At 42.2% G+C, this 27,274-nt stretch overlaps 1 protein-coding gene across 1 annotated transcript in view; it reads right to left on the bottom strand.

Annotated features, from left to right (window-relative positions):
* TSPAN7 (tetraspanin 7) overlaps positions 1 to 27,274 on the bottom strand; it is a 143,741-nt gene that overhangs the window by 25,879 nt on the left and 90,588 nt on the right. The window contains exon 2 of the mRNA XM_004457650.3: positions 1,256 to 1,444. Within this exon, the coding sequence (XP_004457707.1) occupies positions 1,256 to 1,444 (189 nt within the window). The remainder of the gene's footprint in view (positions 1 to 1,255; positions 1,445 to 27,274) is intronic.

The following is a 27,274-nucleotide window of genomic DNA, read 5'->3' as shown; positions in this document are numbered from 1 at the left end:
GTCCTGGCCTTGGAAAAAAGACATGGATTCCAATCTCCATTTCTACTCATTAGCTGTGTGCACTTGGGCAGGTTATTTAATCTCTAAGTCTTCATCACAAAACATGAAAATATGATCTCCACAAAACTAGAGACAGTAAAAAGAAAGACTGGTGTTTGCTAGGGGTTCAATGGGATGGGGGGAAGAATAGGTGGGAACACAGGACATTTTTAGGGCAGTGAAACTATTCTGCATGAAACTGTACAGGTGGATACGTGACATTATACATTGGGGACAAAGGCCCAAAGATGTTATGCCTTTGTCACTAAGGACCCAAGTCAGTTTGTGTCAGAATCAAGCCTTCCCCCTGCTCGTTTGGGACAGATTTTTTAAAACCATCTTTCTTTTCTGTGACTCTGCAGTTAATTCTCCACTTGCTACTCATCCCATTAAACAAGAGGTTCTCAACACTGGCTGTATAATAAATCCCTTTAATCAAAAGTGTCTTTTGAGGAGAGACCCTTGCCAACCTTTTATCTATAAAATTCTTCAATGAAAGAATTCTCATCAATGGAAAACATAGTTTGTGTGTAGAGAATTAGGCAACTGGACTACCAAAAGGTTAAGACTGACAGTAACAGCATTTCACCAATGACCATCCTTACCCTTTGGGAAACATCCATGCTTTGTCTGTCTTATGAGAGTAAAGGCTCCCAGTGCTGGCCTGATAACAAACTCTTGGCAATCCATCAACCCTCTGAGCAGGGAAGCTCTGGCTTAGCTCAATGCCCACAGCACTGAACCAGGGAGTATAGGTTTAAAGAGCAGGTACATGCATCCAAGCATGGCCAGGCTCAAGGAGGCAGAAAGTATCTCTCCAAAGAAAATTTGGAGCTGAAAGGTTGCTTATGTTCAGGATGCTGTCTTGCTCACTAAAGCTACATATCACATGCTTGAGAAGATTTCTAAGACAGAGTTCAAAACTGGAGCAGGGCATCTTGCCATGAGGATATAAATGGCCTACCAGAATTGCTGGCTACTGCTATTTCATCATCTACCTCGAGGGACCAGGACTGGATTTATTGTGCCAGGCTGGGTTTGGGGCTATTTCCCTCTGGGAGATTAAACGATGCATTGGGTAAGAGTCTGGACTAAAATTAGAGTCAATGAATACTAAGGCCTTGTCTGTGATCTCAAGAAGAGCTACTTCACCTTCATATGATTTATATTTTTAAAAAGTAAGTGAAAAAGCAGCATTATGTAGATACACACTTACCAGTTTCAGCATCCATGGGCTGCCGCGGCATGTAGCAAAGCATCCAAACAGACCAAAAACAACGATGGTGGTGCCAGTTCCAATGAGCACATAGGGAGCATTGGTGGAGTTCTCGGCAATAAGGGAAATATAGGTGCCCAGGGTGAGTTTGCCCCAGACTCCAACAGCCAGCAGGATCACTCCAGTGATCTGAAAAGGGGGACAGGGGAGTATGAATCTATTTCTGGGAGAAGCAAGAACCAGTCCAGAGCAATGTGGCTTGAATCTGGAGGATCAAGTGTTCATGAGCAAAAATGGCACTAGTTGTAGGATTCCCTGAAGAATGGGAAATGTCAGAGACCTTTAACTAAAATGATCATGAAGAAAAGACACTTTGATTTGGTATGACTGGATCTGCCCCTTATACAATCCCATATGTGGTTCGTTCCTGTATTAAATAGAAGTCAAGCCAACAACAGAAAAAAATATTTTTAAGCTGCTTAAAATGTCATAAGACAAGTCTGAAAACCGTCCCTAGCTGCTGTCCCAACACTGAGCTGGGTGCATCAGCAACAAGCATTCCAGTCACCCTCTTCAGTGGCATTGTGTATGCATTGCCTTTTGAAGTCACCCTGCATGTTGTTTTAAAGAACAGGTGATTCTCTTTGACTGTTATCACATACATACACAAAAAAAACTAAAAAATAACATATTCAAAATATTTTTCAATCCATATTGATATACTGCCTCATTTAACACTATTTTACTAACTATAAAAGAACAGAAGAAACTGAATAGGAGCTAGAATTAGATGTAACGGGATTTGTCAGTTCCCACTAATCAGTTAAAAGGGAATGCCCATAGAATGCCTAAACTCTGAACCTTACATCAATCAGACCCTTACTTCAGAGGATAGTCTCAGTGCTGCCTTACTGCCCACCCCCAGCAACGTTAGCTGCTAGAACTGGTGGCTGGCTTTGAGTCTCTAACCATTCCAGCTGGTCTCTCCTCCAGTTTAACGACACCTCCTAAGTGCTTCCACTTTTGACATTCCAGAAGACTTGAAAAAAGTCTAGGTGTCCCAGGAGCACTTCCTCTGTCTTCTCCAACTCTATTGCCCAATATCTCATATCAGATTCCACCCACCTTGTCCCCTCAAGTGAGGAAGCAAGATGAGAAACTAAAGAAAACCAGCATGATACAAATCAAGACCTACCTTACCAAGGGTTCCCACTTCATCAACACACTATTGAATGAAACACACATGGAGTATATGTTATACAATGAACCAAATGGCTGGGTCAGTGAAGAAACCTAGGCTACTCGCCTTTACTCTCTGAAAACCTATTTCTGCAATTTGAAGTCATCAAGCTCCACTATCAGATTGTTTCTCTGTGCTGGGAAAGCAATGGTCTCTGTATATTTTTCTACATTGAATGAGGGTGGGTTCTACCTATCTGTGTGTGTGTGTGGGGGGGGAGTGTCCAGTGAAAACAAGAGCTTGAGTGATACTCCCCTATCCACCACCTCCATAGTTCCCTCTACTTGGTAGAACCATCACATTAAAAGGCAGTATTGAAAGCTTTAATTCTGGGCTACTTTTATAAGGCCAAGGTGAAAACTGTGAAGTGGTTTAGAGGAGAAGGTGAAATTAGTATTTGGGAGAAAGTGGCCCAGTAGTGGAATCGGGATGGCCTCAGTGAGTTAAGAAAACCAAGAACACAGATGTTGCCATGAAGAGTTCCAAGTCCTCTGCTGACACCTGGTGGTTGTTAGAAAAAGTATATTCCTTGCACAGCCTCTTCTGCCATACTCCTCAAAATGAAAACATTATAAAATAATTTTTATCCACTGGAATCCAAATTTAAGAATCACTTCTCAAGGCATTAGGGGTAATAACGCAGGAAACACTAGGTCGAAAACAGTAGTGCTTGGTCCATCTTTTATTACTTAGTGCCTAGCACAGTGCCAGGCACAAAGTGAAAGCTTTAATATTCATTAATTTTTAAATATGTTTCATTTCTCTGGAACTTAGTAACCTCGATTTCATGAAACAGAGCCTACAAAGTGTCAAATGCTTGCAAATTTCTACAGCAACTAAATACTGTAAGGTGAATTAAAATGGAACCAAAGAGATTTTCTCTCATACTTCTCACTCTGAAGTTGTAAACACCACAATGTAAATGTATCCAACAAAAAAAAAACCCAAAAAAGTTAAACTATTCATCGTTTTGCCCTTAAAGATGCAGGAACACTTCATATATGCACTGAGCAGTGGACTTTTATATACTAGTATTCCCAGTCATTACTGGCATGCAATTGCTTTAATGAAAACATACAGTACCAATCAAGTAACAAGTCTGATGTTACCATAAATCTCTGTAACCCATGATTTCATGAAGCTCAGTTACTGCCATAGCAAACATTATATGCAGGATGTCAAAGTTAACACAAACCCTAATTTATATGCACTTTAAAGAACATTTTAATGTTTTTCCTTCTTTCAAAGAATTTTTTCTATTGCAATCATTGCTCTGTATATGAAAACTCTCAAGTAGAGTACAAAACACACAGTAACAATTTGTTAAAATGTTCATATCATGTCAATTACACAAATATTTCAATTTTTTTAAAAAAGGACTATTTTTGTGACTCTCAATGGTGTCTCTTTTAAAGTTTGCCAATGGGTACAGAAAAATACAAAACTGTGGGCACCATATTACATGGAAAAAAAGATACAGCCACCCGACAACCTGACCTTGACCAAGTCTGTCATCCATGAATGAACTCAGTCATTGGAATGACGTGGGGGCTGGGTTAGATAGGCCCCTTCTAGCACCTGTGTGCTAAGAATCTAAGAATAACCCAGAGGGGAAAGGCCTTCTCCAATGTTGCTCTTCTCATATTCACACATTCCTTATGGATCAGCTCTGTGTTTGGAAGCCCAGACTCCATATACGCAAGGCTTTCTGCACACACCATAGCCCTGGTCTTTAGCCTTATCTCCCTGGCTGTGTTTCATGAATTCTAGAGAGGCCCAGGAAAACTCAGCTTTCTGTATGTGGTTCTCACACTCCACCACTACTTGACCTTTGCTTGCGATGATCCTTTTATCTAAAATTTCTGTCCTTCCTATCACCACCTGTCTACATCCTAAACTCTTATGCCTCACTGTATTCTCTTTTGCAAAGCCCTTAAACAGAGCCTACTCCCTATCATGCCATCTCCACACTGTGTCCTATATCCATCTGCCAGGACTGTGATCCTCTGGAGAGCGGGAGCTATGTGCCTTGCACACAATGTCCAATATATGTCTGTTGAGTGACTGTAGAAACAGCTAACTGCAGAGTTAAGAAAAGGAAAGATGTTTCATGGTGGCCACCTAACTACCATACCCTCTGAATCCCTCTGAGGAACCACCAGAAATGGCTAAGAATGCCAATCTGATCCTTCAAAGGAGCCAGGAAGCTGAAGAAGTAGTAACACTAAGGGTAAATAAGGAAACATTAAAAAGACAGGGGGAGAAAATGGTCGGGCTGCAGTGTGCCTCTAGGTGAGCAAGACCATCTTTGGTGGATTGGGATGGGTGCTGGAAGAAACAACCAGGCAGTTGAAGGGAAAAAATTCAAGCAATGGGCTAAAGATCAATAAAGCACAAAAAGCTGCACTTTCTCACATTTTTCCCCACTATAAAAATGCTTCTTTTCAAGGATAAGAAACATAACAAAGCCTAGCCAAAAACAAAAGTCATTGTTATCTGTATGATTTTTTTCTTGGTTCCTGTCAACTCACACACCCACCCATCTGCATACATTTGCGAGCACCCACAGAGGAACCATTTCTCAAACTGTCTTCTGCTTTGGGGCACAATGAGTACATTCTGAGCTCACCAAAGCAATTTTGGGCCTCAGCCCCCTCAGAGACCTCAAATTCGTCAATCAACTAGGATCATTTAGCTTTACTGTGGCAGTTTCACTTCTTTCTCAAAAGAATCTATCAGCCAGCAGCGAATGTGGGGGAGACAAATCCCAGGCCATAGATAAACCACACTAATGGCCTGGTGAAGGCACCACCGCTGCCTTCCACACTCCAAATCAACCACAAGCCAGGAGGGCAGGCTCAGCACAGTGTCAGGAGCAGCCAGACTGAAGCTCTCAGCCTCCTACTTATCCCAGCATCTCATGGCAGCTTGGTATCTTCGTTGTGCTTACACCACAGTCCCAAATTTATGGCTGAGTAGACCTAGCTCTGGTTACAACTCATTGAAGCTTGATGATGAGGCAGAATAAAAACCTACTATATTTGTAGCTTAATAAAAGTTAGATCAGAAGTAGAAAAGCTTTTGTGTGATTACACTGAAGGAAAACTAGAGATGGGTTTGGCAATAGACCAAGGGATATCCAAAATGACTTAGAGGTTCTTTTTTTAAAAAAATCTTTTTATCATAGTAATATATATACAACTTGATATTTCTCATTTTAACCACCCACTTTCGGGTATTCAATTCAGTGGTATTAATTACATTCCCAATATTGTGCTACGATCACCCAAATCTATTACCACACCTATTTTATCACCTAAAACAGAAACTTTGAACCCATTAGGTAATAACTCCCTCTTCCCCTCCACCCCAGCCCCTGGTAACCTATAATTTACTATCTGTCACTATGAAATGGAGATTCATTCTAATCCTAAAGTGTATAGTAGGGAAGTAGGTAGCAGAGGTAAGTGTTGCTCCTGCCAGGTCAACCTAATTAATGTTGGAAGTCTCCCTTCTGTCCTTGCAGGGTCCTGATCCTCAGAAAGGAGCTAAGGATACTGGACTTCCAACTTTCTCACATGCCCAGAAGCATTTGACTTGGGCCCACTCCCTTGTCTGCCTGCAGACCACAGACTTTCCGATTAAAGTGGAATGGCTTGGCTCCTCTCATGTCCCATGAAAGGCTGCACCATGTTTGCCTCTGAGAAGGTAAAGTCCACATTTCTCCTCACTAAATCCACAATAGATGATTCTGTGAGCCCCACCTTCTACATAAACATGTGCAGATTGATGTAATGGTGGCACAAGTTCATATTCAGCATATGAAATTAAAGAAAACAGACAATAGAAAATTGAACTATAGAGGCATAAGCTACCTAGAAGAGCCACCAGCCTAAGAAGCAATATGGGATAGAAAAGCATAACATGTAAAAGCCAATCACAAGAAACAGAAGAAATCATAGGCAGAGATCTCAGCTGGATATCACTGCAGGTGAAAGCTACAATCCAATCACTTCAGAGGTTTACAGGTTAATGCACACTCAGCCACTACAAGCAACACTACTGCGAAATGTTCTTCCTCATTCCAGATCATTCTATAACTCAGAAAAAATGACTAACACAGAAAACTCCATCTATAGCATCAAGAATTAAAACAGGGAAGCAGACTTGGCCCAGTGGTTAGGGTGTCCGTCTACCACATGGGAGGTCCGCGGTTCAAACGCCGGGCCTCCTTGACCCGTGTGGAGCTGGCCCAGGCTGATGCGTGCAAGGAGTGCCGTGCCACGTAGGGGTGCCCCCGCGTAGGGGAGCCCCATGCACAAGGAGTGCGCCCCGTAAGGAGAGCTCCCCAGCACGAAAGAAAGTGCAGCCTGCCCAGGAATGGCGCCGCACACACGAAGAGCTGACACAGCAAGATGACGCAACAAAAAAAAGAAACACAGATTCTCGTGCTGCTGACAACAACAGAAGCGGACAAAAAGAAGAACACGCAGCAAATGGACACAGAGAACAGACAACTGGGGTGGGGGGGGGGAAGGGGAGAGAAATAAATAAAAAAGAATTAAAACATAGGTTCCTTAGAAGTGAGATTTTAAAGAAAAAAAGCAGCCCACATACTATCCTTTCAGCTGATTCTTACATGAGTAGGTGTGCAGAGGGGATGTCAGGGGAGGGCGGGCCTTTGTACACCTGATTTTGTAGAGGCAGATAAAGGAAAAGGCCAAGAAACCAGCAGCTTCTACAGTCTTATGGTCTTTTATTTAAACTTTTAGAAGTAACAGTGTGAATATGTCATGTATAATTTAAGATTTCATTAGAAGTTACTTGTATGTATACTTAGTATATTAAGGAGACCTGAATCTCTGGACTGTCCATGTGACGGCCAGGCCCTGGGCCTCAGCAGACTTGTGGCTTCTATCCTCTGGTTTATTGGACTTACCTTGGCCAACTGACAGGGAGGTGAGGAGGGTCAACCACCACACAGGGAGCCAGGAGTGCCTATAGCTGCAAGCAGGAGAACTGCTTCCATCATCCATGTGGAATCTAAGCCCCCTCTTGACGTAGAGGGGGACTGGCCATAACCATCCCAGGGCCCACAGGATGGAGGAATAGAGTATGGATTAGAGTGGACTTACTGGTGTTCTGCTGGGGAACTACTGTGATTATTAAGGGAAAAAATTGTAGTAGTGATGTGGAGAGGGTGGCCATGGTGGCTGCTGATGGTAGGGAGAGGGAAGAAGAGATAGGGTGTGGGGGCATTTTCAGGATTTGGAGTTGTCCTGTGTGGTGCTGCAGGGATGGATGCGGGACGTTGTGTGTCCTGCCGTGGCCCATTGGGTGGACTGGGGGGAGAATGTGGACTCAATGTGGACCACTGTCCATGTGGTGCAGAGGTGCTCCAGAATGTATCCGCCAGGTGCAATAGATGTGCCGCAGTGATAGAAGAGGTTGTTGATGTGGGAGGGGTGGGGTGGGTGGGGTGGGGGGTATATGGGGACCTCATATTTTTTGAATGTAACATTTAAAAGAAAATAAAGAAGAAGAAGAAGGAAAAAAGATTAAGAAACAGTATTCATCAGGGTTTGTTGGATGACCTAGGCATGGCTCCAGAATGGTGGCAGAAGGGAACACAGAAGATTTAAACAGTGGCTGAATGGACAAACTCTGAATTGGGGGTTAGGAGACCAAGGCTTCTTTGCAGTTTTGTCACTATTAGTGCTGTGAGTTTGGGCAAATTATCTAAACTTTCTGAGCGTCGGTTCCCCCTTCAGTAAGATCAGAAGTCTAAAAAATCTGACTTCCAAAGCAACCCCATCTCTATGTTCAGATACAACAAATCTGAATCTCAAACTTGACACACTTATTCACTCTGAAGTACATTGATAGATGTGCCTTTGGGCAAATAAGCAAAAGAAAGTTTCTAAGGTTCTCCCTATGACTGAAAAACCATTAGCTGTGGGGGTAGGAAAGTCAGCTCATTTCTGGACTGACAGCCCATGGTTCTGCCAGCAATCCCAGGTGGCAACAGGCTCCTGGAAAAGAGAGGGAATGAAGAATGCCCAGCAGGTCATGCATTCCTAGTTTTACACAGACATCCAATAATTCACGAGCTCACTGGCATAACAAACTTTTCTTTTTATATGAAGATGTCACGATTATCCTAATAGCAATAAGACATATGCTGTGAGTTGGTTCTTTCTAGGCAAGTATTTCTGCCATTTCAACCCTTTCGCCCCATCACTCCTGTGTCTGTGTGCACATATGTGTTCATATATGTGTGGAAGAGAGCACATACCACATGGCTGAGAGAGTAGTGGTATCATTATAAAAGGATAGGAAAGTTAAAAAGGAGGGGAGAAGTGAGATGATTTTAAATTCTGACTAATTAAAAGTAAGTTTGAGAAGAGGAAATCTGTTCTGTTGGGTTTGAGGTGACCAAGGGCTATAGAGGTAACATGTTCAGAAGGCAGATGTGGAGGTAGGGTTGGAGTGAGTCAGAGCTGTAGGTGACGGTTGAGGCCAGAAGTGACAGCTGAGGAAACAGTGTGTCTCAGGACACAGCAGTAGATGAGAGTGGAGAAGATAAACACTAAAGCTTGAGGAAGACTGTCACTAGAAAGTGGGAGGACAACACTGGAAGGAAAGATGGGAATGGTGAGGAGAACCAGGATAGAGTGGACAAGGCTATGAAGATAGCTGCCATAGGAGGAAGAGGAGGAGGAGGAGGAGGAGGAGGAGGAGGAGGAGGAGAAGGAGATATTAAAGACAGACTTTTTTTCTCCTCTAAAGTCTAATGGGAAAGAAAACACCAGCAGTTTACAGACCCCAGGTATGGCAATAAACAGACATGGTCCTCTTTAAATAACTACGAGCCCTGTAAAGCCTGTTAAGATTACTTTTGTAGTGAAAATATGACTTCACCTTCCAGCCAATTCATAGAATTCAAGTTTCAGGAGCTAGGTCACAAGCCTAGAGAGATCTGTCACAAACTTGAGCTTCTACTTGGCTTTTATCAACAACCATAAAGCCAGTGTCTGGAGTGCAGATTGTTATTAGTGATCACAGATGTTTTGGAAAATATGAAAAGGGCTTTGAATAGCAGTAGGGAAAGTCAGGAATTACAATTCTGGCTGTGTATGGGCCCACCATAGGTTGTTCTTCAACTGTGTAGTGGAGTAACTGATCATTTTGAAGGAAATGGCTCTAGAGATGCCTTAAGTCCTGCAAGCAAAGTGTTCTTTTTCCAGTTATCTGCAAGATGCAACCACCAGCCTGCACCATTCACCTTGCATATCTGTGCCTTAGATGATCATCTATAAAATGACAGGACTATCCCCAGTGATATCTATAGGGACCCCTCCTGCGCTTACATGATTGTTAACTAGGATGCAGACCCTACTGGTCAATGACATTCACCAAGGGCCTGGACTGGCTGAGCTCTGTACTCAGCCCAGGGGAAGTCCAGCTGAGGGGTAGCTGGAGCAGGTGGCTGGCTAGAGACTTGAATGATGTCCCAGGGGCCCATGGAGTGGTAGAAATTGATCAATATGGTGACAACAATTTGGGAATTAAAAATAGGGTCTGAACATGGTAGAAATGTTTGAAATAGGTCTATTGCAGAAAACCAGGGCTAAACTCACAAGAAAGACCACTTTATTAATGGTCTCTTATTACCTGAATAACTAAACCTTTCAAATGAAGCCCAAATAGCTCTACCTTATATTTAATTTCATTGGTCAAGGAACAGTCACAGGAAATTCTGGGCACATTATTAGGGATTCTGTATATACCGCTGCGGAAAAAGAAAGAATAGGCAGCTCTTAATTGGTTTTTCATTTCCTCTGTATTACCCTAAGTAGAGTCTGGGCTTTAGGCCTCCTCCCTCTTAAAATCAAACCCCCAAAGAAAGACCCAAGGAGCAAAAAATAATTTCTTTCCATGTTTATTACCACATTGAAAAATGTTCCATTAGCATGAAGGAAGAATTTTGAGGGCAGCTTATTCTGAGCCTCTTGACATTACCTTTTAATTATAAGTATTGTTGAGCTCCCTTGAAAATGTTTACAGAAGAACTCAGGTTTTTTATTTACACTAACAGTCTTTCTCCAATTCTGGGTCTCCAAGAATATGTGAAGGGAAGAAGTAAGCACACCAGAGGTCAAAATTGTCTGGTGTAGCTCACATCTCTCGTTTCACTGATGGCCCAGATATATAAATAGACGTCATATAAGTGAATGCCTGTTAGGGATTGGGGCCAGCAAATCCACTTATGAGGAGATTTACGTACTTGTAAATCGGGACCAGCTGTAATGGTTAAAGTGACAGAAGCTTAATGTTTGCAGGATTTCCTTTCCCACATGCCCCTCCATAAAATCCCAAGGTTGATCTCACTTGTATTTAAAATCTGTTGACAGAGTTTAACACACACGGAGGCCAGGTGAGGGCCAGGTGAGTGCAGGGAGCACCAAAAACCTTAGCATTGTTACCAGGTAGCCCACCAACACCGAAGGAAGAATTGTAGGGAGAAACTACTACCTCTGCTTCCAATTCCTCAGGTGATATAGGCCTGCCCAGCACTGTGAGATTTATCAAATTCCACACGATTAAGAAAAGGTATTTTTTTAAAAAGATCGTGCTTATAAACAAGAGCTACAACTACATGAATTCATGTGGACAGAAAGTTTCTGCTGACCACACATTTATCCTGCCCTGAATTGCTGTATGCACATCAAGATTTTAGGAGCCCTGTGGGAGGGGATAAAGTCCTGTACCCCTCTTTGTGTCTACTGAAGCTTCAGCAACATCCTGTCCTGATAGCTGCTTAAGCAGAATCATTACTTGTCTATGATTCCCAATTTTTACTTTGAAAGGTGGTTACTCTAGAAAATGACCTTGAATAAAAGGGTCAACTCGGACCAGCAGAACATCTCAGTCTACATATAATACCAGGAGTTAAAAATGCTTTTGACCTGAACAAAAGGGGGAAATGGAAAGGACAAATGAGTTTATATGGCTATGAGTCTCCAAAAAGAGCCAGGAGGTTATCAGAGGGGTTGCCCTTATGCACATCTCAGCAGAGTCCCAGAGACAGATAAAGTAGATACAACCCCAGGTATTGGTTCTTCTGAGGGCTACAGAGACCCACAGGTTCTATGGTCATGGCAGATGGAGTTCAGGGCCATCTCAGTTGACCCCACTTTGGAGTTTGTGTTTCTGTGTGATGGAGCTGGACTCAGATGTGATCTTTGTCCACAAGTCTCTCCTGTTACTTTTACTGGAACTGTAGTTGGTGCTGGGGTTTAGTGTATACCCAGGGGACCTGAATCTCTGGACTGACCATATGATAGCCAGGCCCTGAGCCTCAACAGACTTCAGCTCCTACACTCTGGTTTATTGGACTTACCCCACTCAGCTAACATGGAGACGAAGAAAGTCAACCACCACACCAGGGAGCCAAGAGTGCCTACAACTAAAGCAGGAGAATTGCATCCAGCATCCACGTAGAATCTAAGCCCCCTCTTGATATAGATGTGGAGTGGACACAACCATTCTAAGGTCCACAGGATGGAGGAACAGAGTATGGATTAGAGTGGACTTACTGATATTCTATTCATGAACTATTGTGATTAGTAATCGAAGAAAATGTGGCATTGGTGTGGAGAAAGTGGCCATGGTGTCTGCTGGGGTTAGGGAGTGGGAGGAAGAGATGTGATTGGAGGCGTTTTGGGACTTGGAGTTGTGCTGGGTGGTGCTGCAGGGACAGTTACAGGACACTGTATGTCCTCCCATGGCCCACTGGGTGGACTGTGGGAGAGTGTGGGCTATGTATGATGTGGACCATTGACCATGAGGTGCAGCAGTGCTCAGAGATGTATTCACCAAATTCAATGAATGTCTCAAGGAGATTGTTATGGGGGGAGGAGTGGGGCGAGGGGGGTGGGGGGCATATGGGGATCTCATATATTTTTTAATGTAACATTAAAAAAAAAATAAAGACCAAAAAAAAAAAAAAAAAAAAAGAAAAGAAAGGTGGTTACTGTTCCTGGAGCATAATGTACCTCCTGAGCACACAGTAGGAGCTCAATAAATATATAATGAATCTTAGTGACGATCTCTTTCTCAAATTCAGCTCCTTTCGTCATAGCTGTGTCTTTAAGAGTGATGGGATGGGAATGGCATGGGATAAAATAGCCTTAACAATGATCCCACAAATGGGAACCTAAATACCAATCTGGGACTGAGCAGCCAGACTATGTTGTTGAACAGATTCGGCTTTCCTGTAGTTCTAATTGGCTCTAACTCATTATTTTCAAAAGGGAGACTTCCCTTTGCCTAATATCCATTCGGGATTGTCATATTCCAAATCCCAAAACAAAACTGTTAGTCCCTCACATATACATATACATTCTACATACATGTCTATAGTAAATAGGAAGAAGCCAGAACTCAGATGGTGAAGAAATCATAGAAGTCCTGTGTTCTGTCTGGCTATGTGTTGATGGGGTGTGAAGGGGTGGGCGGTATGGGGAATTCATGTCTCCTTTCAGGTGAAATTAGAGTCAGTAAGACATAATACCAGAAGAGGGCTGTTATAGGTTGAATTGTCCGTCCATCCCCTGCTCAAGACATGCTCAAAGTCATAACCCTTGGGCCTGTGAATGTGACCTTATTTGGAAATAGGGTCTTTGAAGATGTTATTAGGATGAGGTTAAAACTGGATGAAAGTGGGTCCTAAGCCAATAGGACTGGAGTTCTAATAAGAACAGAAAATTTGGACACAATCAGACAGACAAATGGCAGAATACCATGTGATGACTGAGAAGGTAATGGATGGCTAGGAAGCCACCAGAAAACAGAAGTGAGGAATCTTCCCTCACTTTTACAAGGAAACATAGCCCTGCTGAGGTCTTGATTTTGGATTTCTAGCCTCTAGAATTGAGAGATATTCAATGAACGTCAGTTGTTTTAAGTCACTCAACTTGTAACACTTTGTTACAGCAGCCCTAGAAAACTAAGATGAACCTACTATGAAATGAGAACAAACATGTGGAAGGAAACGTGTGTAGCACTCTCATACAAACAGTTGATTTGTTCTCCTTTCAATGATTCTAATGTCCTCCTGAGGTGATTTAAGGGGAAATAGGACTCTTCTATTGGTGGTTTAATAATGGAACTCTCCTCTCAACACTCATATATCCACATTGCACACATATGTGGATACTGCCACAAATTAAGAGGTACAGGGAAAATTCAGATGTATAATATTGAAAGGATATTGTGGATTTTAAAAAATTTTAAGTTAACACACTTTTGGCAAAAACAAAACAAAAACCAAACGATCATTTCAGAAAAGCACAAAGAACACGCTTTGCTATCTCTACCCCTACCACCCTAATCCAAGCCACCATCTCTCTGCCTCTACCGTTGCCCCCTATGCTCTTTTCTCAACATAGCAGCCAAGGTGATCCTGTTCAAACCTAAGTCCAATCCTATCACTCCTTTGCTCAAAACCCTTCCACAATACTCCATCTCTCAAGAGAGAAAGCCAGCCTTCTCACCCTGGCCTACAAGGCGCTCCTTGACCTACGCCTCTCCCTGCTTCCTGTAAGCTGACCTTCAGCAGCTCTCCCCTTGCTTACTCTGCTCCAGCCTCTAAAGGCCTCTCTGCTGTAATTCAAATACTCCTGGCATGCCCCTGCCTTGGAGACCTTGTACTTGCTCATCTCTCCACCTGGATCTCTGACATCTCTCATTTCTTCAAGTTTTTGCTCCTCAATGAGCCTTTCCATGATGACCCTAGAACCCTGCCCCCCCAGCATCCCTTATCTCCTTCTCTGTTTTGTTTTTTTCCAGTTCACTTATCACCTTTGAACACTATTTAATTTACTTGCTTGCTGTCTGTCTCCCCAAATGAATGCAAGCTCCATGAGGACAGGGACTTTTGTCTGTTTAATTTATTGATGTATCCCCGGGACGCAGCCAAATGCCTGCTCATAGTAGGTACTCAATGAATATTTATTAAATGACTGAATACAATACAATAGGCAGACGGGCAGATATGAACTTGGAAGCCATGATATCTACTTGGCTCCAGTAGGGCCTGGACAGTTACACTCAGATAAAAACTTGTTCTTTGGTAAATTTGCTGCTTCTAATCCAGCACATAGTTTCATAAATGATGGTCTTTGGCCACAAGGTGGATTAAATGAGAAAGCATGGGAATGGCTCCATCTAATCCATTACCACTAATGGAAACATAATTCAAAGCTCTAACATCTTGTAACTCCATAAGGTTTGGTCTATAACTGATGGTTAGGAGATGAGAGAGAACAAAGAGTGCTTATGTCAGCAAGATTCCTCTCTCTTTTAAAAATATGTACAACTGGGTGCTTATTACGTGCTAGGCATTATGCTAAGTGCTTTAATGTTCTATCTGGCTCAACCCTCCTAATAACGTGTGGAACATGCCCAAAGTCATCACCCCTAAGTACCAGAACAGGTACTCAAAGCCCAGGGTCTCAACCACTGCCTTCCCTCAACATCAGCTTAAGTTGCCTGCCTTACAGAAGGTTCTTTCTCACCAACCTGCTATTACTAACTCTTCCATAAGAAAAGCTGAGAAGCCAGTGTTTTCCATCTGGTACTGGTATGTCTCTGAAACAACCTTGAGAACTTGGCTGCCATAATTTAAAAATAAATCTGAAAAAGAAAAAAGAACAAAACAAAAAAATCTGCAGGTATGGTCACTAACTCATTTATTTTAAAATGCTATTCATTTTTCTGTCCACCCCACCCCCATTCAATCAGGAAAATCAATTGGAAAGGAAATGTTTTCTGTTCTGAACTATAATTTGATACTTTAAAAGTCAAGATGGGAAATAAATATCCTCATGTACAAGTTGGGATAAACAACAAGTATTAACTCTCCCAACACCAGGAACAAATCTACACAAGGACCAATCTGAAAAATCAGTAAAACCTGACATAAAAACATAAATCTGCATTACCTTCCCCCCAGCATGGGACATGACTCCCAGGGATGAACCTCCCTGGCACTGAGGGATTACTACCAAGCACCAACTAGCACTGCAACCAGAAAAAGACCTTGACCAAAAGGGGAAAAGGGTAAAGACAAATGAGTTTATATGGCTAAGAGACTTCAAAGTGAGTCAGGAGGTCATTTCAAAGGTTATGCTTATACGTGTCTCAGCAGGATCTCATTGACTGCCAAAGTAAATAATCCCTCAAACAGCAGGGCTCCGGAGACACCCAGGCACTTCGCACAGGGCAGACAGCTCAGGAGTTTGGTGCCCCACCAGTGGCCTACTTTGGCATTTATGATCCGCAGTGTGACAGAGTCAGACTCGATTGTGGTTTCCCTACACATGGCTCTCCTGCCCTTCTATTTGAACCTATAGTTAGTACTAGAGTTGATAAGTATAGGTCCAAGAGACTTAACTCTTCGGGCTTTCCATGTACCGGTTAGGCCCTGAATCTCAACAGCATTGCAATAACTACTCTCCAGTTCACTGGACTCACCCAGGACAACTAACAAGGAGATGATGATGGTATTTATTCTTAATCTCAGTTTTGCAGATGAAAACTGAGGCTTTGAAAGTTTCAATCATTTGCTCAAAGTCACACAGCTAATAAGTGGTACAGCCTTGAGCCAAATTCATCTCTGCTCAAGTTGAAGGTAGTTTCCCCCAAACACTATGATACTCTGCTTCCTGGGCAGTTAAATCAAGCTGGGCAGGACCCTAGGGCTGAGTTCTTCTTTGTCCAATATTACCCAGTCACTGACCCTCTCCTCTAGATGGGTGAGAAATGTGACAATTAGCCTGCCTTTCTTCACACTACCTGTTTCCTAGGAGTGAGTTGAGGAAGCCAGCGTTATGAACTGATATTCACAACATATTTTCTTGGGCAGCTTCCAAATGTCAACACACAGAAAACAGAAAAAGGCAGGGGTGGGAAGACTGACTCTGTGAGCATTGGTCTTTTCTCTCCCCCTTTCCTGTGGCATTCCTCCCAAGCCCCCTTCTGAGCATACTCCAATTTACAAACTGAGTTGTCCTAGAAGGTTATTTATGCAATGCTTGATTGTAACAGTGATATATTTTCTTTTGGAAATGGTGCTAAACATGGTGGCTATATTTCTAGGTTAGTCCTCAAAAGTCTACATTTAAGCCAGTATTGGGGAAAAGTTATAGGGAAACAGATTTTGGGCTCAATACAAGGAAGAACTTTCTAATAAAAGCCTTGCCCCAAATGGAGTAGATTTCCTTGGGAGGTGTTACAACAAAAGGTAAACAGCTTTCTGGGCATCCCCACAGAGTCTCCGGAGGCATCCATGGGACAGAAGTACTATGGATGGGAAGCCAGCAGGAAAGGCTAAACTGCCTGGACTCTGAAAAGTCGTTCTGATCTTGACTATTGTCCTGGAAGCCTTGTGTTTTTCCTAGTCAATTGTCTCCTTGGATTTTCCTACATGAATGAATAGGGGCTTTAGCAACCCAAGCACCAGGGAAATTGTTTTCCCAGCGATTTCCTTTGATCTCCAGAAGGAAGTGAGAGGCCACATAATTTTGTCACACAAAAAGTAATAAAAATACATGTTCAGTGTAATGAGGTTGCAGCTAAAATAAGCTGTGTTCTTTGAAAGGGGATATGGCACTTGAAGGAGTGCTCACCCTATTATTATAATAATTCTATTTTCCCTGAGCAAATATATTCTCTACCATTTCTCAGCTAGAGTCAGAAATCCCAGCTGATTTTAAGAATTAGTGAAGCTATTTAAAGATACGTGTATCCAAGCTACAGAGGCAACCTTCTTACTTTCACATATAGACAAGGATTGCGTCAAAAGTCTGACATGCACTGGAACTAAAAAGAGAAAGTATCTAATATGGTGCTATGAGTAACAGTGTATGACATCAGAAATCTCTTTCTTACAAAACAATGAAGAGCTCTTTAGATGGGTATGGGGACAAATACAATTCTGCCTTTTACCCCTGGGGTAATACCTATAGGCTGTTCAAAGTAACCCAAGTTGCTGAGCTTGTTCCTGCATGGGGCATGCAGGTCCCACCTGCTTGGCCCTCCTGCCCCAGAGCTGCCTAGCCCCATCCTAGCTGCCCTTCTAAACATAAAAAAAAAACAACACATTTTCTGCCAAGATGTCTTCTGGGACACTACAAGACAATAATCATTTCATCTATCTCTGAACATGCATAGGATTTTCCACATACCTCTTATGAATGACATTTTCCCTTGCATTCTAAGTCTCTGTGAACACCTTATCTGTATCCAATCACCCCATCCCCAAAACAGATGAGTTCCTCATGCAACCGTGTTACTAACACTGCATATCATGTGGTATTTAGTGCTGGCTCTTGACAACTAAACATGATCAGAAAGAGTGCCTTGATAGCAAATAGCTCTCATCTAGTACACATAACTGGAACACCTCACTTGGTCTCTGAGATTCCTAAAGGGGGATGGGATGGGAGAGGTGTGTCAGAGGTCAGACAGTTAGAAAGGGCTGGAGAGTTAAATGTGGTACCCGCATTAAAGGCTGTTGCACTTTACTTCCCCGTTGTGCTTAGAAACAAATACAACTGCTGTGGATTTAGGCAAATTAGAAATTCAGAAAAGTACTGCTTGATCATGCAGCACCCCCAATTCAGAGGCCACTAAGCTAAGCTCCCTCTGCCCTGAAAGTTTTATGGAACAAATTCCATACAATCAGGAATTTATTTTAGAAAGCTAGGCTTCTCGGCAAAAAGGAGAAATCTATCCCTCCTGACAGTGTTATCTTTAAAGGAACATGTTAAGGGGCCAGAGCGCCTGAGTCCTTACATGTACTCCATGCAAGTAATGACCATGGACATGTTGCACGGGGGAAGTCACCAGATCTTACCACTTATTCACACTCAAAGCCAAGAGCCATCAAGCCCCAGCACACGCAGTGAGGGACTGCAACCATGGGACCTCACCAAGTTGCTGGCTTGGAGGACTGGCAGGTATATTCTAACCTCTGAGATCAACAAACAAGATTACTTTTGCAGAAACATTCTCTCATTTTGCCTTGTGTTGTTCAGAAAGTCTTTAGGCCACAGAACACTTGGCTCTAGGGAAGAGAAGCCATACAAGCCACCTTAAACAAGGGGGGGGAGGGATTTCCTGGAGTCAAGGGAGCTGACCTTTCCCTCTCCCATAGCAAGACCTCTGGGATGTGCTTTTCTTGCACATCTACTTCACACTTCTTACAGAAGTTAGTGTTACACATAGAATTCTGCCACACAAAATGCTGTATTGCAGATAAAAATGTATTTCAGCAAAATTCAGGAGCAACTTAATGTGGTGGCTTAGGTATTAACTGCATGCATTCTCTTCATTTAATCCAAGTGAGGGAATAATTTACAGAACTTAACTACAGGACTCTAGCTAATAAAACCAAACCTGTAGAAGCTTCTGTGTTAGAAGGGTAGGAAGCATCCTTTTTTTTTTTTTACTGTACAGTTTTCTTGCTGAGTATAATTAGAAGAAAATCTATAGCTGTCTCCAACTTTCGAGGCCTATCTTCTCCCCCAAGGCACCCCCCATTCTCACCACAGGTCCAATGGTTTCCAGGTCATCTTTATTTATTTATTCATTCATTCATTTATTTTTTAAAGATACATAGATCACACAAAATGTTACATTAAAAAATATAAGAGGTTCCAAAATACCCCCCACACACACACACACTACTCCCATATCAACCTCTTTCATCAGTGTGGCAAATTCATTGCATTTGATGAATACATTCTGGAACACTGCTACACAGAATAGATTTTAGTTTCCATTGTAGTTTACACTCTCTCCCAGTCCATTCAGTGGGTTATGGCAGGATATACAATGTCCTGCATCTGTCCCTGCAATATTCAGGGCAACTCCAAGTCCCGAAAATGCCCCAATATCACAACTCTTTTTCCCTCTCCCTGCCTTCAGCAACTCCTGTGGCCACTGTCTACACATCAATGATATAATTTCTTCCATGGCTAGAGTCACAATAATTCTATAGTAGAATACCAGTAAGTCCACTCTAATCCATATTTTATTCCTCTGGTTTCTGGTGTCCATTTTACATGTATCTCCCACTCTCATTCTACTCTATTCCATTGCCACCTCAGGAAAAGAGTAGAAACAAATGCCATCTTCTCAAAAGCCCACTCTGCTACACATTAATATGTGCATGAGCCAAATTTCTAAGAAAGTCCACTAATCATACTAGTCATACCCACCCCCGCCACAAAATCCTACAGCCCTTCCTTCCTTTAGTGAACATGCAATACAAACGATGTTACAGCGAACACCTGTTGTCTTGCATCGATTTTTTTTTTCAGATGTCATAGCCATTCAGATGACTTTTTCCAAGTATACCAACTATTACTAGTAAAAAAAAACAAACAGATTTTCAAGTCTATTTGACCAATAAAAGCCTGGAATGTGCCACAGGTCAATGAAGCACTGCCAGGTGATTGATAAGAAGTACCCTTAACTTAAACATAAATTGGGCAAGCACCAAAAAAAAACAATCCTGCACTTCCAGGTTCTTCATGTGTCAAATGGCTCTACTTTTATTCTTTTACAGGGTAGATAAGTGGTTTAAAGAGATATGTCTAATGTCCTCAGCATAGGGCCTGGTAAGTAGGAAATAGTAAACAAAAGCAGAGCTGTGGTTTTCTCATTGTTATTTTATTATTATTCATAATGTTATTATTGAACACTTCCAAATAGTTCCACAGCAGTGAATGCTACCAAGAATCCATATTGCCTAGAATCCTTTTATGTTCTGAATTGCCTCTTGGGAGAGTCATTTATTCTCTTAAGCATCTAGACAGGTAAGAATCTTGAGGTCTGCTCTGGCTTTTAGAGAAAATAAACCATATTATTTTTCAGCTAGAGAATACTGATCTCCTCACTTTCTGCATAGCCATTCATACCTTGCTTCTTAAGAGAAACCTGTTTTCATTCATTTTCCAATCAGCGATAATGGTTCTTTTAAATTGAGCCCTTGGAAAAGCATGATGTTTGTCAGCTTATTCGTCTCCAGGTCTGTCCTTAGGATTACCCCCAGTCAAGGACGTCAGGTCCAGCCAGGCAGCAAGGGGCTGGCGGAGCAGAATTAGAAGCTCCTAGGAGCCAGCAGGGGCTCCAAGGAAGACCCCCTCCCCACCTCGTCTGCATATCACAGGAGCAATGTGCAAGCAGGGTAGGCTCAACCTGGAATTGTCATCCATTGTTTGAGTGCTTATGAAGCAAAGTAACTTCAATAGTGAGGTTATGACATTATCTGTACCCCCACTGGATACCTTATTAGAAGTCACACACTGCCAGCAGAGAGAGGTCAAGGAGCAGGAGGCAGTAGGGGCCATGAGGATGGATTCAGGAGCAGTCTGCCTGGGTTAGAATAACCCTGGCTATGAAACTCACCAGTTGGGGGACCTTTGACAAGTTAATTCTGCATGTACATTCCTTCATCTGTATAATGGGGATAATGATGACAGTACTTACCTGACAGGGTTGTTGAGAAGACTAAAGAGTTATTATGTAAAGGGCTTGGACTAGTACTTGGTGCAAGAGAAGTCATCAATCAATGCTGGCTATTATCTTCATCAACATCATCACCTATTCCCACCCCCTACAATTTTTTAAAAATTAATTTATTGAAATATAGCACCCACACACAAACATACATAAACAATAAGTGTATAGTAATAGTTGTGAACTTACAAAACAAACATATATAACATCATACAGGACTCTCATAATGCACCCGACTACCAACACCTTACAATGTTGTTAAACCTTTTTAACTAATAATTAAGGAGCATCGTCTAAATATTTCTACTAACCATAGTATGTTCCCCCAACCCTCCCTATTATTATCTTTGTCATTTATTTATGACAAATACATAAACAATTAAGTGTATAGTAAAAGTTGTGAACTTACAAACTTGCAAACATGCATAACATCATACAGGGATCCCATACATCAACCCTCTACCAACACCTCTGCTGAGGCTCATGGCCCAGCTGGCACATGGGAAGTCCAGAGATGCACCATCCCTAGTGCCATCCACAGGTTCAGCAAAAGTGACAAGAGGCATGTGTAGGAAGGTCACATCTGAGTCTAGCTCCATCACACTCAGGAGAACAAATGCCAAAGTAGGGCCCTCTGACATGGCACAGAACTCCAAATCCATCTGTGATGACCATATATCCTGTGGATCTACACAGCCTTCAGGAGAACCAGCACCTAGGGTTTTATCTACTTTGGCTCTCTCTGGGGTCCTGCTGAGGTGTGCATAAGCGTGACCCCTCTGATGACCTCCCGGAAGACTCTTAGTCATATAAACTCATTTGTCTTTGCCATTTCCCCCTTTTATTCAAGGTCAAAAAGCAGTTTTTAACACTTGATCCAATACGTAGGCTGAGATATTCTGCTAGTCCGAGTTGACCCTTTTATTCAAGGTTTTTTTCTGGTTGCATCGCAAGTTAGTGGTCTGTAGTAATCCCTCGGTGCTAGAGAGGCTCATCCCCAGGAGTCATGTCCCACACTGTGGGGAAGGTAATGCATTTACATGCTGAGTTAGGCTTAGAAAGTTTGCCCTCATTTTTGAAAGACAGTCTTGCTGGATATAAAATTCTTGGCTGGAAGTTTTTCTCTTGTAGTATCTTAAATATATCAGACCACTGTCTTCTTTGCCGCCGTAGTTTCTGGTGAGAAATCAGCCCTTAATCCTATTGGGTATTCCTTATATGTTATGCACTGCTTTTCTCTTGCTGTTCTCAGAATTCTCTGTCCTTAGCATTTGACATTCTGATGGGTATGTGTCTCAGAGTTGGTCTATTTGGATTTTTTCAGATAGGGGTATGTTGTGCTTCTTGGACATGGATATCTATGTCCTTCAATAGGGTTAGGAAATTTTCTACCATTATTTATTCAAATATTCCTTCTGCGACACCCATGACACGTTTGCACATCTCTGGCTGTCGTTTAGTTTCCTGAGACCTTGTTCAATATTTTCCATTCTTTTTTTCATCTGTTCTTTTATATGTTCACTTTCAGAGGCCATTTCTTCAAGCTCACCAATCCTTTCTTCTGCCTCCCCAAATCTGCTATTATATGATTCCAATGTTTAATTTCATTTATTGTGCCTTTTATTCCCATCAGATCTGCTATTTTTCTATGCATGCTTTCAAATTTTTTGTGCTCATCCAGTGTCTTCTTAATATCCTTAACCTCTTTAGCAATTTCATTGAATTTATTAAGGAGATTTGTTTGAACATCTATGATTAGTTGTCTCAACTCCTTTATGTCATCTGGAGGCTTATCTTGTTCCTTTAACTGGGCCATAGCTTCCTATTTCTTGGTGTAGATTGTAATTTTTGGTTGGTGTCTTGGCATCTGGATTACCAGAGTATTTATTCTGGTGCAGTTTTTCTCTTTAGTTTAGTGCTTTCTGCCCTTTCTCCCTTGCTGGTTGTGCAGTAGGAGCCAAGGATGTAGTTGGTGCTATAAACTGTGGAGCCTCAAGCTGCCCTCATTGCCCCAGGGATGGATGAAGCTTCTCCCAACTTTCTCCTTTCCCAGAGGTAGGGACAGAGTCACAGTTGTGTGGAACAATCCAAGTCGTGTAGGCCTAGACTGTAGTTTCCCAGAGAGACTGATGAAGATTCATGCCCCTTTCTCCCCTGCCAGGGACATGGATGGAGCTGGTGTGGGCAGCAATCTATGCAGTGTAGGTCCAAGATGACTGCATTTGCTCCAGTAGACTTTTAATTATTCAGTTTGTGCCATCCAAAGGCACCCTCACAGTTGCCTGGATATACTGGTGCCGAGCTAGTGAGTCTCTTCCCTGCCAGGGGTGGGAATGAAGCCTAGGCTAAGGCTGCAGGCTGATCCATGTGAAAGAAACTGTTTCCTACCGTCACTGTGATATTTGGTCAGGCTGGCTTCCCCTCAGGCTGGGGGTGGAGTCAAAATGGCGGCCACTACCTTTTTCTGACTTGGACAAATTTACATCCCAGCTGTTTCTAGGGCTATTTCTTAGCCAGCCGAGTCTACCAATCAGTAGCTGAAATCAGCAGCCAACCGTCTCCTCCTCCCCTGTTTTTGGGAAACAGAGCTTCCAATTCTGGTCACAGAACAGCTCCTGGCCATCCCCCACATTTTACAAGTGAGAAGACTAAGGTCCATAGAAGCAAAATAACTGCCCAAGATCACACAGCTAGTTAGAGGTAGAGCCAGGGCTAGAATCCAAGACATCCATTCATCCGTTCAGACTCAAAGTGACCCTTTAAAGGCCTCTAAACAATTCTATTACAGTGGGAGTGTAAGAGTCTCTGGAGAGATGGGGAACATGGGTAGATTCAATCAGACTGTTTATAGACACAACATTTATTCTGAAATTCAAAAAACCATTAAGGAAATACAAAAGAGACAAATCAAAAGTGACACTTGTTAAATTCTGAAAAACCAAAGTACACTATACCATATGATGATTTATTTTGAAACTAGTGTGCCTTCTTCCCATTTCCAATCACTGTCTGGTCACCCAAGGTTGAAATAAAGATTTAACATCACAGAACGCCACTGAACAACAGTGCTCAAGGTCAGAAGCATCAGCACTTCTCAGCAAAATGGTCCCCAAAACAGGTGACTCAGAATAATTTTTGCCTATACATCACCCTATTGAATCAAAACTTCTCTCCTGTGCATAGTTTGCTGAGGTCGGCACAGTTTGGGTGCAGTTTGGGTTCCACTAATTTTTATTACACTCACTGGAGCCATTCATTCTACACCAAGAGCAAAATTCATACTGTCAGAGTGAGTGGTGAAAGAAGCACAGAGCATTTGTGAGATACTGTGAACTCCAGTAAGTCACCTTGTTCATCTTTCATATCAAAGATACCATCCTTACTGCCCTTCCTTCTCATCAGCTCTCCTTCATTACAACCAAAGCAAAACCAAAATTGGCTTAAATTCCCAATTCTCACTCCTTAACCTGTGCTTAATCCCCTTGTGACTGATTCCTTTCTTCTCACGCCTGGCTTCCATCCCAACTATATTGCTTTCCTTAGTAAAACTTAGGGAAATTCCGGTTTATTGTAGGCTAAATTTCAATTCCATGATTTAGCATTAAACACATTGTCCTAAGTCTTAGCAATCAATCGCATTGCTGAAACATGGCCCCTCATGACCCTTTCTGCTTAATTTACACATACTAGTTTATATTTGTTTGAACAAACTGCCCCACCTCTATCTCTTGGCACATATATTCTCCCCAACCTGAAAAGTACTCTTTCTCAACTATCAATATACTACCTTTAAAGCCCAACTTCGGTTATGTTTTCTCCACGATTTAAATCCCCTACACTAAAATCTGATTTTCCAGCAACACCCAATGAGCTGTAAGATTGTGTGTTTTTGTGTATTACCATATTTATTCCTAATAACAATTCTACCTCTCATGAGGTAGGTATTATTACACCCCATTTTACAGATGAGGAAACTGAGGCACATAGTGGTTAAGTAAGCTGCCAAAGGTTACATGACCAGTAAATGGAACAGCCAGGATTTGATCCCAAGCAGCATAGCTCCAGTTTGTGGTTTTAATCACTGTACTCTAGCTGTTTACTCTTGTAGCTGTTTACACAATTACACTATATTTTAACCATTTACAGTAGCTACAGGCTTCCATGGGTCAGAGGTTGTACCTTTTTTTTTCTTGGTGACTTGTGCCTTCTATTAATATATAGTGACATACTTTGTGTTTTTTTTTATTTTACTTTTATTTTATTTCATTGTCATTTTTTAAAGACACATAGATCACAAAAAATGTCACTAAAAAATATGAGGTTCCCACATACTACCCCCCCACCTCCCCCACTCCTCCCACATCAACAACCTCTTTCATCATTGTGGCACATTCACACATTTAGTGAATACATTTTGGAGCACTACTGCACTGCATGGATTATAGTTTACATTGTAGGTTACACTCTCCCCCAGTATATTCAGGGGTTATGGTAGGATATATAATGTCCAGCATCTCTTCCTGCAGTATCTTTCAGGGCAACCTCAAGCCCCGAAAATGCCCCCACATTTCATCTCCTCTTCCTCTCCCTGCCCTCAGCAACTACCAAGGTCACTTTCTCCAGATCAATGCTACAATTTCTTCCATTACTAGTCATAATAGTTCTATAGTAGAATACCAGTAAGTTCATTCTAATCCATATTTTATTCTTCCATCCTGTGGACCCTGGGTTGGTGATGTCCACTCCACCTCTATATCGAGAGGGGGCTTAGATCCTACATGTTGATGGATGCGATTCTCCTGCTTGAAGTAGGCACTATCGGTTCCCAGATATGGTGGGTTGATCATCTTTACCTCCCTTTAGCTGACCTGTGCAAGTCCAACAAAGCAGAGAGTAGGAGATGCAACTCTGCTGAGGCTCAGGGCCCAGCTGGCACATGACCAGTCCAGAGATTCAAGTCTCCTGGGTATACACCAACCCCAGCACCAACCACAGGTCCAGTAAAAGTGACAGAAGAGGCATGTGTAGAAAGTTCACATCTGAATCCAACTCCATCACACTCAGGAACACAAATTCCAAAGTAGGGCCCACTGACAAGGCACTGAACTCCAGAGTCATCTGCCATGATCACAGAACCTATGTTTCTCTGTAGCACTCAGGAGCACCAGTACTTGGGGTTGTATCTACTTTGGCTGTCTCTGGGATCCTGCTGAGGCGTGTCTAAGCACAACCCCTTTGATGACCTCCTGACCCTTTTGAAGACTCTTAGCCATATAAACACATTTGTCTTTACCATTTCCACCTTTTATCCAAGGTCTTTTTCTAGATGGATCACCAGTTAGTGACTGGCAGTAATCTGTTAGCACCAGGGAAACTCATCCTGGGAGTCATGTCCCACGCTGGGGGAAAGGTAATGCATTTACATGCAGAGTTTGGCTTAGAGATTGGCCACATCTGAACAACCTGGAGGCTCTCAGGAGGTAACTCTTAGGCACCCTCCAGCTCTACGCCTAATTCAAATTTCAGGCACACAGGTTCATAAGCATAGTCATCAGTATCAAGGGCTCATTATTGGACCATCCTTCTTTATTGGTCTTTGCCATTGCACTTGGGGGATTATTGCTTTTCCATTGGGGAATGTGACAGAGCTCCCTTGGCAAGGAACTCAGTACTCCCTCAGTTGTCATTTGTAACTTTAACTAATATGAAAATACCCAACATATATCCAAACATTTTTATGTACCCTATATACATGCCCTGGAGAACTCCCTTCCAACCATTTGTTCCCATCAATAACACCCCACACCAACTCCAACATCAAACCCTTTTCCCCCTTCCCCAGCAATGATCTTTATATGTTCATGTTATATTTGCTGCAGCTGATGTACAGATATTGACACATATTATCAAACATGGTTCCATTTTGGTTTACATTATGGTTTATATTTTAGACTGTACAATTTTCTAAATTTTTAGTTACATTATGGTTTACATTATGGTTTATATTTTAGCCTATAGACTCATACATTTTTGGTGTAATTATTAATCCTTTTATAATCTCAGTGTTTGGTGCATTTAAGTCGATCTCTCTGAGCACTCCCAGATTACAAAGACCATTCTTTTGGCAGTTATAGTCACCTATTCTTTCTTTCTTTGTTTCATGTCTTTAGGTCTTAGCTCTCTATTAA

The sequence above is a fragment of the Dasypus novemcinctus genome, chromosome X (assembly GCF_030445035.2).
Source record: "Dasypus novemcinctus isolate mDasNov1 chromosome X, mDasNov1.1.hap2, whole genome shotgun sequence".
Taxonomy (NCBI): Eukaryota; Metazoa; Chordata; class Mammalia; order Cingulata; family Dasypodidae; genus Dasypus; species Dasypus novemcinctus.
This window is presented reverse-complemented; position numbering and strand designations above follow the sequence as displayed.